Source organism: Amblyomma maculatum, chromosome 1 (genome assembly GCF_055883805.1).
Source record: "Amblyomma maculatum isolate TAMU_Amacu chromosome 1, ASM5588380v1, whole genome shotgun sequence".
NCBI lineage: Eukaryota > Metazoa > Arthropoda > Arachnida > Ixodida > Ixodidae > Amblyomma > Amblyomma maculatum.
In genome coordinates this window covers 123,820,231-123,834,188 of record NC_139344.1, presented here as the reverse complement: position 1 = coordinate 123,834,188, position 13,958 = coordinate 123,820,231, and the positions used below count along the sequence as shown (strand labels likewise).

At 44.9% G+C, this 13,958-nt stretch overlaps 1 protein-coding gene across 1 annotated transcript in view; it reads right to left on the bottom strand.

Annotated features, from left to right (window-relative positions):
• Positions 1 to 211: 211 nt before the first annotated feature.
• LOC146203841 (neuropeptide SIFamide receptor-like) overlaps positions 212 to 13,958 on the bottom strand; it is a 160,812-nt gene continuing 147,065 nt past the window's right edge. Inside the window, exons 2-5 of the mRNA XM_084585777.1 lie at positions 12,885 to 12,984; positions 8,194 to 8,476; positions 5,873 to 6,276; positions 212 to 329 (exon numbers count right to left, since the gene is read on the bottom strand). Of these exons, the coding sequence (XP_084441903.1) occupies positions 212 to 329; positions 5,873 to 6,276; positions 8,194 to 8,476; positions 12,885 to 12,984 (905 nt within the window). The remainder of the gene's footprint in view (positions 330 to 5,872; positions 6,277 to 8,193; positions 8,477 to 12,884; positions 12,985 to 13,958) is intronic.

The following is a 13,958-nucleotide window of genomic DNA, read 5'->3' as shown; positions in this document are numbered from 1 at the left end:
AGCAACGCTGACTCACGAAGACACGAGCGTTGCTCTCTGCTGTCAGCAGCGCTCACACTGCATGCCGAAAGGCGTCGAAGGTAGGCTCCCGCACTCCAACGTGCGACAGGTTCCACCGATCCACGCACTTTTGTACACTGGCAGGCGCGAGCAGCCGTGCAGCGAAAGCACAGCGGCAGAACAGCGGGGGAACGTCTACGGCACAAAAGGGTTAGGCTACCAAGGACACCTTCGCGTGCTTTTCTTCGGCATCCGTCCGGCCGTTGGTTAGCAACGTATCTTTTTTCGCGCTGGCTCGTGGGTGCGCTACGCACTCCGGAATCTCAGACCTGGGATCACAAACAACGCAGCAGGTGTTATAGCACAACAGCGGCAGAGCCATTGCTTTTGCATGCGCATCGCAGCACAAAGAGGCACTCGAGAGATACGCATACACCCATTCCTATGTGTATCCAGCAAAAACCAAAAAGACAGTGCGTGGCGGGAATGCATGGCTAGCTAAGAGGACACTGAAATTAGGCGTTCTTTTTTTTTTTTTTTTTCGATGAGTGCCTCTAGGCAATGTGGCCTGTAAGCTGAAAGCTACCCTGCTGAGGAAAAAGACCTGTCGATGGCAGCAGAGCCCTTACGTGCTTGAGCTTACGTATGATGTGACTCTGTCGGAATACTCCAACCGCACAGAGTCTTCCGATTCGTTCAGTGAAACAGCTGCTTTGTTGTAAAAAGCGGCATGTGCGTGCTGTTTCTGAAAAGGACCGCAAGATTTAAAAGAGCGTGTTCGTCACATGCTTCTCTTCTTTACTGTCAGTGGACTTCGACACGACTATTTATACTTTTCCATAGTTGGAGTAGAAAGAAAGTCAATAATCGCAAAGCAGAGCTCTTCATTGAGAATATTAAGATGTGATAGTTAAAAGCCGAGCGCTTACATTGAGAAAAGATAGAAGTGAAAGTAAAAATGTATTTTATTTTTATTTGTCTGCTGTTTAATATAGAACATGATTTCTGACTACACTGAGTATTTAAAAGTTGCAAACATCCATTTTCTGATACAATGACAGTTAATTCTCAGATCGTTCGCTGAAGCTGAAATGGCGGACGCAACGGCATGATTGTACGTCCTTACGGTAGATATTTACGGGGCTCAGTCCCATGCCCTCCCCTTTTCATCTTTTGGTGACTCTGGACTAAAGCTCGCTATATTTGAAATAAAATTTCTTCCTCCACATCGTGATGAGGAATGTAAACCTGATAAAAAGGAAGCAGTATTAAGTGTAAATTATTGAGCTACTACTCTCCCTTCGCCGACAGCATAAACCACAGCACCTCATTACACAATCGACAGCATATCTTTGTTATGGCTTTTCCTCTCGGCTTCATGTAGACATTTCCTAAAAAGCGTTTTATACATCCTATAGTTAATGTAATGGTCATTTGTACCATTTAAACAGCTTTGCAATGTTTGTTTTCTCGCTATTCACTATTTAGACCATAATATAAGGCAAGTATGGCATACCACCCACACATTCCGTGTGGTCGGGAACGCATTCGCTTGCGCTCATAGACCACAGGCACGCTCCATTCCAGAGACTCTATAGCATGCTAGAGTTACTATACTGGCTATATAGTAACTATATAGCTATATAACCCATATAGTAACTCTAAAGCATGCCAGCAGGCTGAGCCCTCTGTCCAGTCATGCTGAAGTCTTTTCGAACCATACCAGGAGCTGCACACTCAAGGTCATTTTTATAATGGGGCTTGTTTAATATGCCGAAAACTTTTCTTGACCACTGGCTTCTAGTACAGGGTTCAGTCCTCACTGCAGTCGTACCTGTCCTAGTTATCTGACAAGTGCCGGGAGCATGCGTGCTACCTTCAAAACACAAATCAGGCTTTATTCAGGCCCTTCCTCGCAATAAGGTAGTTAGGAGAATTATTTAAACATACCAATCTGTTAGAGTGTATTGTTTCGAGGCAGCGAAAGCTGTCTGTAACAGGAAATCAAAGAGGATCGATCATCGCCACACTCAGGCTGCAGACTGAACTCCGTAAATCGGCAGTCTGAGATGCGGTCGTGACAAGATAAAGGTTTTATGATCTCGCTCAAATGCAATTACTATCTCTACAAAAATGGGAGCAGGAACAGGCTGAATAGAGTAGCGAATGCAATTAGAAAAATGAATGGCACGAAGTTCGGGCTTCGTTTTTTTTTTGTTTTTTTTTTTTTTTTGCACCTCCGTCAATATTATTCTCGCTTGCTGTAGACTACTTCATTCTCACTTTTCTCCGTAAAGTTGGAAGAACAACGGTGTCATTACAAGCCTTGCCATTGATTGTGTAACTTTAGGCGTTCTGTACGCCAACAAGAAGCCAGAAGCAAATTAAAACGTGAGTTAGGCGAACGTCATTGGTTCCCACTATTTAAACAAATATCTATTCGCCACACGAAGTGCAGCAAACGTCTCGCTGAAGCGGCATCATTTTGTAATATCCAACCCGATTACGTTCGTTATCAGACGCGTAAAAAGGACAAGCTAGCAAATGAAATCACATTGTTTTAATGTCACTTCACTGAACTAACTCCGCTTTTGGTTTACAGCGCATCTGGCCGGCCAATCAATCAAGAAGTTTAATCATGCACAATGATAATCTCGAAGTCTGAATTCTTGTGCGCAGATTTAAAAACAAAATGCAATACAGGCAGAGAAGTGCAAGCCTACAAGAGGGCAGGGCGCAACAAAAAAAGATAAGGAAGCCCTAAAGAAAAGATAATGCCAGGTCTAACACAACGAGTCCACTTCTTTGACTTGGTTTAGATCTTATTTGCAGCACCAGACGCCCGACTCCCAGCAATAGAAGCGGTGTCCGAATGACGGACGGCAGAAAAGTTGCCTTGGCATTGAAGTGGAATAGATTCGTTGTATTAGTCCTTTCAGAAATCGCAGCACTGTGCAAAACGCAAGCTTGCAAGCATGCATGCTCCGAGTGGAAAGCAGAAGCAGCCAAAGCGCCTGCGGCAGAAGCAGCACTGGCATTTAGCAAGCGACAGAGCACGAAAGTTGAAGTTTTTTTTTTATTAAAATTACACAGCTTGATCACTTCTCACCACATCACATAAGAGCACCGGAACAACACAATGCCAAGCAAAAGCAAAACATCGCCTCCTGCACACATGTAATTGGAAAAAAAAAATCAGCAAAAGAGAAAGCCCAGAGTGACGAGTTCCTAAATTTCTTCCTGTCGTGTTCTGTTCGCTCGTGACCACCCAAAAATATCTGGTGATTTCTTGTCTAGGTTTCTTCGTTTGTTTCAGTGAATGCCATATTATGAGGCAGAGTACGGGGCTCGCCACCAAAAGCACAGTGGGCAAATATCATCATGAAACAAATTACGCATGAAACACACGCGGTATAGGTGTATTCATACGACGTCACGGGCGCCGCTTTGAGCTGCAAAGCTCAGCTTCAGCAGTGAAAGCCAGAGCAGGTGATAATAAGGAGATTAGATAGATAGCTTGCAGCCTTTCGCAGTGCTACATGCACCACAAAATGGGCACATCGTGACGTAGTCGATGCGTACTCCCTAACACGGTAAGAAAAACAGGCAACAATATGGCCTCATGATTGCAGCTGTTGTTTTGCTGCGCTATTTTATTTACAAGCGCCACTGTCTGCAGTAGGGCCTGCTTTCATAGGTATGGTTTAAAACGATAGATCTTTTAGATGCATTGCTAGACCTTCGGCTGTAAGCGTGGTTATAGAGCTGCCACTTTTATTTGTTCACATTAATTTTCCCAGTGGCCACTTTTTAAGAATTTTAGTAGCTGCCACAATTTCCAATCCAAGACCGTTAGTATCAAGCAATGATTTATGGTGTATAACACGAAACTTCGGCGAAAATTGCACAATTATCTTAGGGAGGCTGGAAGCATACAGATATTCATCGTGGTTGCCTCAAGCAATTAAGACAAGAATCCCTTTTTCTGACCTTAGATTGGCTTGATTATTTTTCGAAACATGTGAAATATGCGAGAGGTTTTAAGCATAAAATATGTGGGCGACATAGATACATTTACTACCGCAAATTTTGCAATGGTATCATCGCTATGGAATTTCTGTACGTGCTCAACACAAAGCGCGATTGATTAATAACCCTGGTTGGTCTGACCGTGTATTTACATCATCCTGCTTTTGGCGGCGTTTGCGTACATCGCAGTCTTCACAGCGTGCACGCAGGCCGCAGCCTCGAATGCCTCGTGGGTCTTTATGTTTTGTTAAAAACTTCACAACAATTAGAGACTCTTATACCAAACTTTATGCATGAATAAAATGGTTCTATTCTACTCCGCTATTTCTTTCCTCCCTCGGTCCAGGCGCTAAAATTTCCGCTATTCGTTCAGTATGTTGCGCAATCTACCAGCACTAAGGCGCACTCTGTTAGCGTTTGCTATCCCAAATTTGGCGGCCGCTGACGTGGAAGATGGAGCTCGTGCCAGCTAGTCAGCTGCTATTCTGAGAGCAAAGTCTTGATTACTGCGGACAGCATTCTTTCAGTTAAGCTCTCGAAAACTGGCGGTACATTTCAATGGAACGGTAGTTACGGTTGTCTTCAGGATGAGTGAAACAACCTGTCCATTCTAAAGCAGCCCGCGTGATTGTTCTGCTCTCATTCTTTTACCCCGCTGCAATCTTAGCGATTTAGCTGAATGTTACTTGTTGCAGCTTTTTTTATGCATTTTCTTTTGAACTGACTGTCAGAAATTCTTGTTTTGTCAACTATCGTCTAAATGAGCCGCCGAAGCGATACAAGGAGGCACATTTGAGAAAGTGTTTCTGTTTGTTGAGTCAGCGAATTTGCAATTGCCTTCTAGCAGTTCAGCAAGCATAACATTTTGAAATGTACGCTTACATGTAGACAATATTTTCTATTGAAAGTGGGAATAGCGTCATCGTTGATGCTGTACAGAAGAGGACGCGTAAACTTCTTCTGATAGGCTGTGCAAACTCAAGAACCGGGCTTTAAAATCATCACCGTATTTTTATATGGTTGCAATAGCTTCTGGATCCGTGCCTCAGCTGTTCGTACAATGCATGCGTAGCTGGGCAGTGAACCTTTGCTTTAGCTGCCAGGCATGGTGTCACGAGAGAAAAGAACAGTCTATGCGGCTTGCAAGTTTTGCAGATGTCTCGACACGTTTAAATAAAAAGATGGCATCTTGTTCGTTTCTCCTTCAACAGCGCGCCCCTGCAAGAACATTTACGCAGCAGACAGCTTACGTATTGCCGTGTTTGGTGAATTGACGAACAAAGCAAGCGTGTCAATGATACAAGTTCTTTGTCCGAATTGCGACTATGAGACGGCAGGATGAAACTTGAAACCGCAAATATCTGTGGTTAAAACCGGAAACCTGCACGCTGTGATTGGGAACATTCCTTTGAGATCAGAAATGCCATGTTACCTCCCTCCTTGGAGAAGAGCATACGAAATAAATACGTAGTCACCGTCTTTCCCCTACCTTTAAGGTTTAACTTGCAAGCCGTATAGAACCCAGTTGCATCACATAAAGCTTGGCCCGATCAGGGCAGAATCATTCGTGTTGTTCGGAAGGTGGTTAAATATTCATAAGCTGACGACGACTGCCGTTAAGCGAGAGGTAAAGTACACGAAACAATGACGCAAACAGACATGCGCCTCGAACGCACGCACAGCACAGCAGCAGCAGCAGCCTCCGCTTCGAACCGCTCACCGAGCCGATCTCAGCATGCTGCCGGCGCCACTTAACGGCACCCGAGCTACGCATTCTGCACCCTTGGCCAGTCCAAGGCCTCAGACGGCCGAAGTGGAGAGGTACTCGCACTGCGTATCGTACCTGGAGAGCCCCCTATGGGCGCCGCCCGCGGCAGAGCGGATGGTGGTTCCGCGAAACGAGCTCGGCTCGCGCAGGGTTCCACAGCAACTGCGGCTCTTGACGATGGCCACGAATCCGCGGCGGAACTTGCGGTTGAAGTACGCGTACAGCACCGGGTTGATGCAGCTGTTCGAGGCGCCCAGCCACTGCGCCACAGGCGTCAGGATGAGCATGAGGTTCCAGTCGACGCTGCCCTCCTCGGGGGCACTGCCCAGTTTGAGCCTCGTGAAGATGATGTAGAGCGGCAGCCAGGAAAGCACGAAGATCACCACCACCACCAGCATCATCTTGACCACTTTGAGCTTGGACTTCTGCACCATCAGGTCCGTCTGCTTGGTCTCGCCCGGGATGTGGCGCCGCCACACCTGCGACAGCGAGCGAGCGCAGGCCTCTCAGTTGTCCTGAATGCCACTGGCATACCGGGTTCTTGTCCGTTCATTTATGCCCCTTTTTCGAACTCTGCTGGCACCTGTGTCTAACTTCCTCCTGCCAAACTATTCTAGCTAATATAGGGTTATCACTAAAGTGCGTCAATTTCGAAATAACTGCAGTGGCTCGGGGTAGCACTACTGGTGCGCAGTTTGCATCAAGAGGGGGCGACTCACGTTGTGATTGGGGCAGGGCGAAAATTATGTGGAACGTTTTCTGAGGAATATGCTCTTGGCTGCAGGCAGCATTTATATCTTACCGTTACCTTAGGGTGTCGATTACTATTCTTAATTACATTCAGCTGCTTTTCCTGATGTAATCGCTGCCTAGTTACTTCGCTAACGCGGAGACAGAGCCAACGTTAGTCTTCACGAGCACAACTGGTCGGTGTTGACCGTTGATGATATTTTACGCCAAGAATTCATATAAAGACCCCATCGGATATGCGGCAGGCCATGTGATTCATGACGTATTTTGCAAGCCTGGGCTTATCAGTAGCGCTCTCCTTGTTGCTATAAGTAGGAAAAGCAACACTATCGCAAACGATCGCGCATAGCCATTACCTGCTTTCTACACTAAACCATTACTGTACGTTAGACATAATAGTAAACACCGACATTCAGCCATGCCAGAAGACATACGACGTTCCAACTAAGGAACCTCAATTTATTTCTACGAAGAGCATATAAGGGACACCAGAGATTTTTTTTCTCTTTAAGATCAGGTTCTCACGGAGGTTGACAGAATTAAAGCACCTCAGTAGAAACCTGGTTAACTGAAACGCTAAAAATTGGCTGTCTAAAAGATTGTCTCCTTGTAATGAGTTTGGCAAGCAATCGTTTTTTTTTCTCTCTTTCGTGGCTGGATGGACGCAGTTTGTTGGCATTCCGTTTGAGTCAGGGAAATGGCTAAAGGCAACGCGTGTAAATAATTTAAGTGTAGACTAAATTAACGTCCATGTCACCGCGCTATAACGTATTAAATATAGAAACCTTTCTTGGCATTTGTACTGTCCTACTTCGAGCGGTGCGACCGGGCACATAACCTTGCATAGAAAAGTTGATAAAGCGATCCGAGTAATCTTTAAATGCAGTAACAATCCACTAAAGCAATATGTAATACTCCTCGCAGTTTCACGAGTTGAAAATTTTCCAGTCCCTACCGGAGGGCAGCACCTGACCACGAGTGCGATAAAACCAGCGCTTCTACACTGCTTAACATTTTCGGTCGTTGCTGCAGTCAAAACCACGTGGTGAAGTGATTATTCGAGCATTCATTCGTGAATGCTGCAGTCAGCTGTCCCCTGCTTTTCTCAGTGCGAAAGAAAAACAAGTACAAAGTCGAACACGCCTGCGGCAGACATGAAAAATTCGACGCCTTACGTAAGGTCCCACAAACGCTATGAGATCATTGCGGGCAACGCACACTGCGCAGCAAGGAAGCGGGGCGATGTGTGGGTCACCACCGGGTAACCCATCAGCCTAGGGAAGGCGCTGGTCGCGATCTAGGCAGAGTAATTACACTCTGCCAGAGGCGCGACAGGCCGACAGCAGGCGATTGCGACACGCTGTACCGAATCTCTAGCAACGCTCGAATCATAGCTATCCTTATGTACGCTGGGCGAAAACACAATGCTGAGTTGTGCGTCATGCCGTTGGGTGGCCGCGTGTCGTGTAATAAAACGTTCCTCCGTACACTGCACGAAAAATTGCATCTGGGCTGTCCGAAACACGGGTGGTGGCCCCGCAGCACCGACCTGTGGCTGGTCAGACGTCATGCTTCTCGCAGGGGTTGAAGTAACCCACGCGGGGCGACAGCATAGTGAGCATCGTATATGCAGAGAGCGAGATTACCTTCACCCATATGCAGCCATAGCACACGACGATGAGCAGCAATGGGAAGAGGTAGCAGAGCACGAGGTGCGCGAGAATGAAGTAGAGAGTGGACGACCGTTCGTCTGGCCACTGCTCGACGCACAGCGTTACGCCCGGTATGCTGGGATGGATGGGCTGCAGCGTGAAGTAGAGGGCCCAGGGAAACGTGATGGCGACTGAGAAGCTCCAGATGACCAGCAGGATCTTGCGCACGCTGCGTGTCGAAAGCTGGCACTTGAGTGGGTAGCAGATGGCCAAGCACCTGCGAGAACAAGTGCCGAAGGACTGTTCATGCCCGCGCATCGACTATAAGAGCAGTACAAGCCCCTAAATGTGCCGAACGGCACCCGGGAAGACACAGTTAAGGAGCAGCAATCTCTTTTTTCGGGAAGGAACTTGTATCGCCGTACGACATTTTTCTGAGAAAGGCTCTTGAATGTAACTTTAACTTGCCACATGTTTAGGTGTTACGCTTTACAAGAATGCTGTTTTTGACGCGGTGTGCGCCAGATAGGATACAAGCAGGACTTTCGCCATGGTTGTGCATACTGGCGTGACCTTGCTACCGGGTGCGACAGATTCCCTGCTGCCTGAAATATGTAACGGCCACATTTGGAACACTCTGCTTGTGATTGAGCTCTTACTGTTTGAAATTCGCTTCCCAGAGGCACTTCAACGCCCTGCTCGTTCGCTGCTTGAGTTCACTCCTGGTCCCATTGCGATATACACTGCAATACGACGCAAATTTGCTTCCGAATGGATTCTCTTTGACTCCATGGTGCTTTCACGGAGTGTCTTTTTCATTTCTAAAAATGCGCAAGGCCCAATGCGGCAGCAATCTTTCAATTCAATTCAATTCAATTTCTTCGCTCGCAAGCAGGTTTGTTTTTAAATCCCACTTTTGGTGCAATATTTATACCCCACAGGGAATACACTGCTTACCCAGTTCATTCTGATTCTAAAGCGCAACAGCTCTTGAGAAACAGTAGTTTCCGAAAAGCAACGGCAACAATTCCTTCACTACTAAAAGTGAAAGTGAGAAGCCGAAACGGTTCTTCGATGCTTACCGAAGAGCATTTGAAATGCAAGACCTTTTAGACTGTGCCGCCTGCCGCCTTCTCGGACTATAAAGGCACTTATTGTAACTACCCATAGTTTTTTCTGGCTCTCATGTTCTCTGTCGAAACAATTCACTTGTGGAAGGAAAGCACAAGAGTGTTCTTTCGCAGCAAATTTATTCATTATTTTAGTGTCCATCGTTGTCGCCGGGTGGTACTTCTGTTCTAATGAAGCAAATTGTCCAAATTCTAAGCCTAACTTCTGCCTACGCGCATTTGCTCTTTCATGTTTTCACTTGATCTATCAAATAGACATATATATGGGGAGGCCACTCAAAAATAATAAATAATAATGTGCCTCTGCCAGTGCTACTAAGTATAACGGGCTTAAACCAATTGAAAAAAAAAATTATTAGAGATTTTTAAGAGATGCTCCCTGAGGTTTTCTTGAGGAGCCCTATAGTTAGTGGCGGGGAGCCTGTCTCGGAGACGAGATGAGTGCAGTGCAGATAACTGGAATAGAGGGAACTTGATTTTTTTTCCTTTTCTTTTTGTATGAGAAGGAAAGAGAATGTGAAAAGATGAGAACTGGGATAAAAAAAGAAAAAGGTAATTAAATATTAAATATGTAATATTACATATATATATACTTACGTAAAGGTATATTAGGAGTACGGAGGAAAGTCGTGGGGAGGGATTTGAGGTCGGATGGTTAAATTCCTTTGCAAGGTGGTTGAGGAAGTGTACTGATAATTAAATTTTTCATTTTCCCGCTCCTCTCCTCCCTTTTTAGAGAGAACTTATTGAGACTATTTTGGTTTGCTGAGTTGATACTCATTCTCCCCCCGTCTCCAAATTCGAAGCCGAGACTGCCTTCATTACCTTCGTTGGCGTCGCAGTGTTATGCGCTAGGAACATTTGTGAACGGGTTAACGAGGTTTTCTCACTGAAAGGCCTTATCTTGAAAGGTCATGTACACCCTTTATATATCCGCCCCAATGAAATCAGTAATGCCGCAGTGTTATAACCATCATTTTCCTTTGTCTTCTTTTTCGTCTGAATTTCTGCTTAGTATTCGTGGAATAAGTTTATTTCTTCCTAGCCATGCGACTTGCCATTATGTATACAGGTGTGCACGAAAGTAAAAGAGCCCACAATTTCTTACTGCAATTTTTGACGCGTTGCCTAGTTGAAACTAGCGGCTGTGACATGTGCAGGCCGGCAGTGGGCACTGGTGCGGTTTTTAAGAATAATGTTTGAATAGGAAAGGCGTGATTGCAGTTAGAACAAAAGAGCGTGTCCCTTTTACTTATGTCCGCACTATGCTAGCATACTTCGTACTATACGCGTTGCGCATTAGTTGGCATCAAACAAGTAGGAAGGTACCGACGAATTGCATAGAAAAAGGCCTTTACACTTCATGTGTCCTACTCTGGAACAAAGAAATTGATGCGATTACTAAATCATACTCCTCGCACCATGAGGCAACTTACAAAGTATAGCCCGCATCGACCAAGTCCATATGGATTGCATCATACCATGAAACACTCAGCGCTCATTTTTCGTTCCATCTCGACGAAGTTATCGATATTAATAACGATGATATTTTCGATAACGACAAAGTGGGCAACAGAAAGTTTTGTTACGACTAAACACGCCAATGCCTCTCTTGTTTATCGCAGAAGCCCTGATTCCACTATCGCCGTAAATATATACGGGTAGCTTCGAAGGAGAATGCAACACTTTCTTTCCCCAATCTCTGCTAACCTCCTAGTAAGCGCACAGACTGCACAAGAAAGAAACACTGAAAAGAGCTGTCGATACAGAAAATAAAACGGAGAAGGCGCTCAGTCGCATCACTGAAAAATAATGTATATATGAAGCTCCGGAATAACATTTCTGCCTCCAACATTGCGTGGCAGCTGGGTAGTGGCGCCAGGATGACAAGCAGCCTTCAATGCACAACGAGATGGGTCAGCGAAAGCGGTCACAAAAATCTATTTTCACCCAAGGGAGGGGGTGAGCGAGGCCCTCGACACTTGTCGTGGCTCCTGGCTGTCGTTTATAAGATGCCGATGAAGCTGACAGATGTTGATGGGCAAGATTTTGATAGTTGGCAATGCCTGTTTACCAAAAGCTTTTCTCGCAAATAGCAACTATTAGTTTGCTAACAGAAGTAGTTTTTGTTTATTATGTTCATCGGGATGCCCACGCATACTCTGAGAAGCGAAAGAGCCTTTCTTTTTCTTTACGCTCTACTTTTGTTTTTCATGAAGCAATCGTAACGTGAGCGTTTACCAGCTTCATCAACAGGCCGCTACAGGACACAGGCCTCTCCAGCCAGATTAAAGTTGAGTATTATTTGAATCCTCGAAATACCAGCGTCTTTTTACCGTTGATGGCTTTTAAAACTGTTATTTACCAATGCTTTTAATTATTAGGGCGATACTTTTTTATTGGTGCAATAAGAAGCCTTCATTGATATTTATTAAACCAAATTAAACCAGACAAATGATAATACGCAAGTGTGAAGGTATTTGACAGCATGGAGAGGTTGCAACGACATCAGCTATAAACAACTTATTTCCTAACATTTATGTTATGGAACAAAATCAAATTAATGGTTTCTTGAACTGCTCCTCCCTTCACATCAGCTTGGCGGTTACTCTTCTGGACGGGTGTAGAGTAAGCTGCAATAGTGGAAAGCTGAGAAAGTTGGCTATAATGAAGAGCCTTAGCGTTATGCACAAGTGAACCGCGAGCGGTTCAGCCAATTGACGCGCACAAGGTCGAGGGTAAAGTAAGGCCTTCATATTGTTTTATGGTACATCAATCGCGTCATCGTGAAGTATTGCTGCAGAGCTAGAGTTTGCTGCCGCCTTTGCCACCGGTCAATACAGTGGTGCAATAATAGCGCTGGCTGTAGATTTGGTAAATGGGGCGACGATATAGGAGGAGAAATTGCGAGAGAACGGAAAGAAGGGATTTCAGTACGTAAGGAAAGTGAAAAACATAATTATTGTGCATTTAATTTCTTAGCTACGGATGAATATTTTCGGAATGTTTTTTTTTTTTTATTATGATAATATTGTTTCCAAAACAGGTTGCTCGACAAGCACCCGTTTTATTACTGTCCTCAAGGTATTTATAAGAAGTACCTCGTTCTTCAATTTTCAGTTTTCAGGCTTCTTTTTCTCCTAAGCGAGGTGCTTATACTTGAAACTGTTGGATTATTACGCACTTTTGTTTTCGGTTTTATGGCTATAACTTTGCGTGTAGCTCTCTCATACGAAGACCAGCACAAATCAGTTTTGGACTTTGAACATGACGTGCGTATTTTGAGAATCCCGGTTGACACGCATCGCAGATGAGGATACTAAAGAAAAGCTATTATCTGTTAACTCCCACCAGTCAAAGAAGCACGACACAAGGGAAACAAGCATTGGAAGCTCATCATCAACATCGACAGATTTCTTTTTTTTTTCTGTTGGGGCAGCATAAACTGTCTTTCTGTTAGAAACCTAGAATTAAAGACTACATAGCTTACTAAGCAGAATTAATTGCCCTGCTCGCTTTTATTTCGACGAAAAGCAAAACGCAGGTGTCACTCACCTATCCATGGATATAGCTACCAGCGTATTGATCGAGGCACTGACAGCCACGCCTTGAAGGTACGACACCGTCTTGCACATGAACCAGCCAAGCATCCAAGCTGCGGAAAAAAAAAGAAAAAAGGTGAAAAAGCATAAAACCTCCCGAAACTTTTCACGAAAACAAATACATTTTTTTAAACATCATGAAAATCTTTATCACTGACTCAACAGGCCCGTTCGTGCAGATCCTAAATATGAAGCTCAGTCAGTTTTGCCACACGAAAGTGGTAAATCAAAATACTGCCTATAAAATACGCTGAACGCTGTACTTCTAAAAGACTTCTACCGAAAGGCATACATTTCACACTTACGATTCAGCGAATTACCGTTCCTTTTTTACATATTGTGAAAACCCAGTGTTGCCGCAAGTATTGGAGGCTGTCAGCTGGCAGCCTTGACAATCTCGTAAATTTGAAGATGTTCGTGCGGTTTGACTATAGAAGACCGCTACAAAAAAAAAAAAAAAAAAATCCACTATTTGAAGACTACCACTGGCAAAATTTTATGCCGTTTATTTTGGCGGGTGTAGCCACATGTGACATCACGATCAGATCAGTTCTTATTGTTCTAATCTGTATTTTCCGCCGCAAACTGAATGATTTTATTTTACTTTTTCTTCTCTAGTCCGCAATGTATGCGAGGGTCGGCAGGACTTTGTCTCGAACTAAGGTAGCAAAGCAATTTGAGAAGCATGCTTCATTCCATGTAAGCTTAATCCAGCGACCCACTTCGCGGTATAATTTATTTCTCGTCACACTCCAATGACTATCATAACGAGGGTTTACATTCTTCTTCACCCCGTCGGGGTGGTGCAGTTGTAGGGCGCTCGACTATGCTGTGCCCAAGGATGCGGGATCGAATCCCGGCTGCGGCGCCCGCTTTTCGATGGAGACGAAAAGCAAGGTGCCCGTGTGCTGTGCGATGGCAGTGCACGGTTAAGAACCCCAGGTGGACAAAATTTTCGGAGCTCTCCACTACGGCTTCTCTCATAGCCTGAGTTGCTTTGGGACGTTAAAGCCCATATACCAAACCA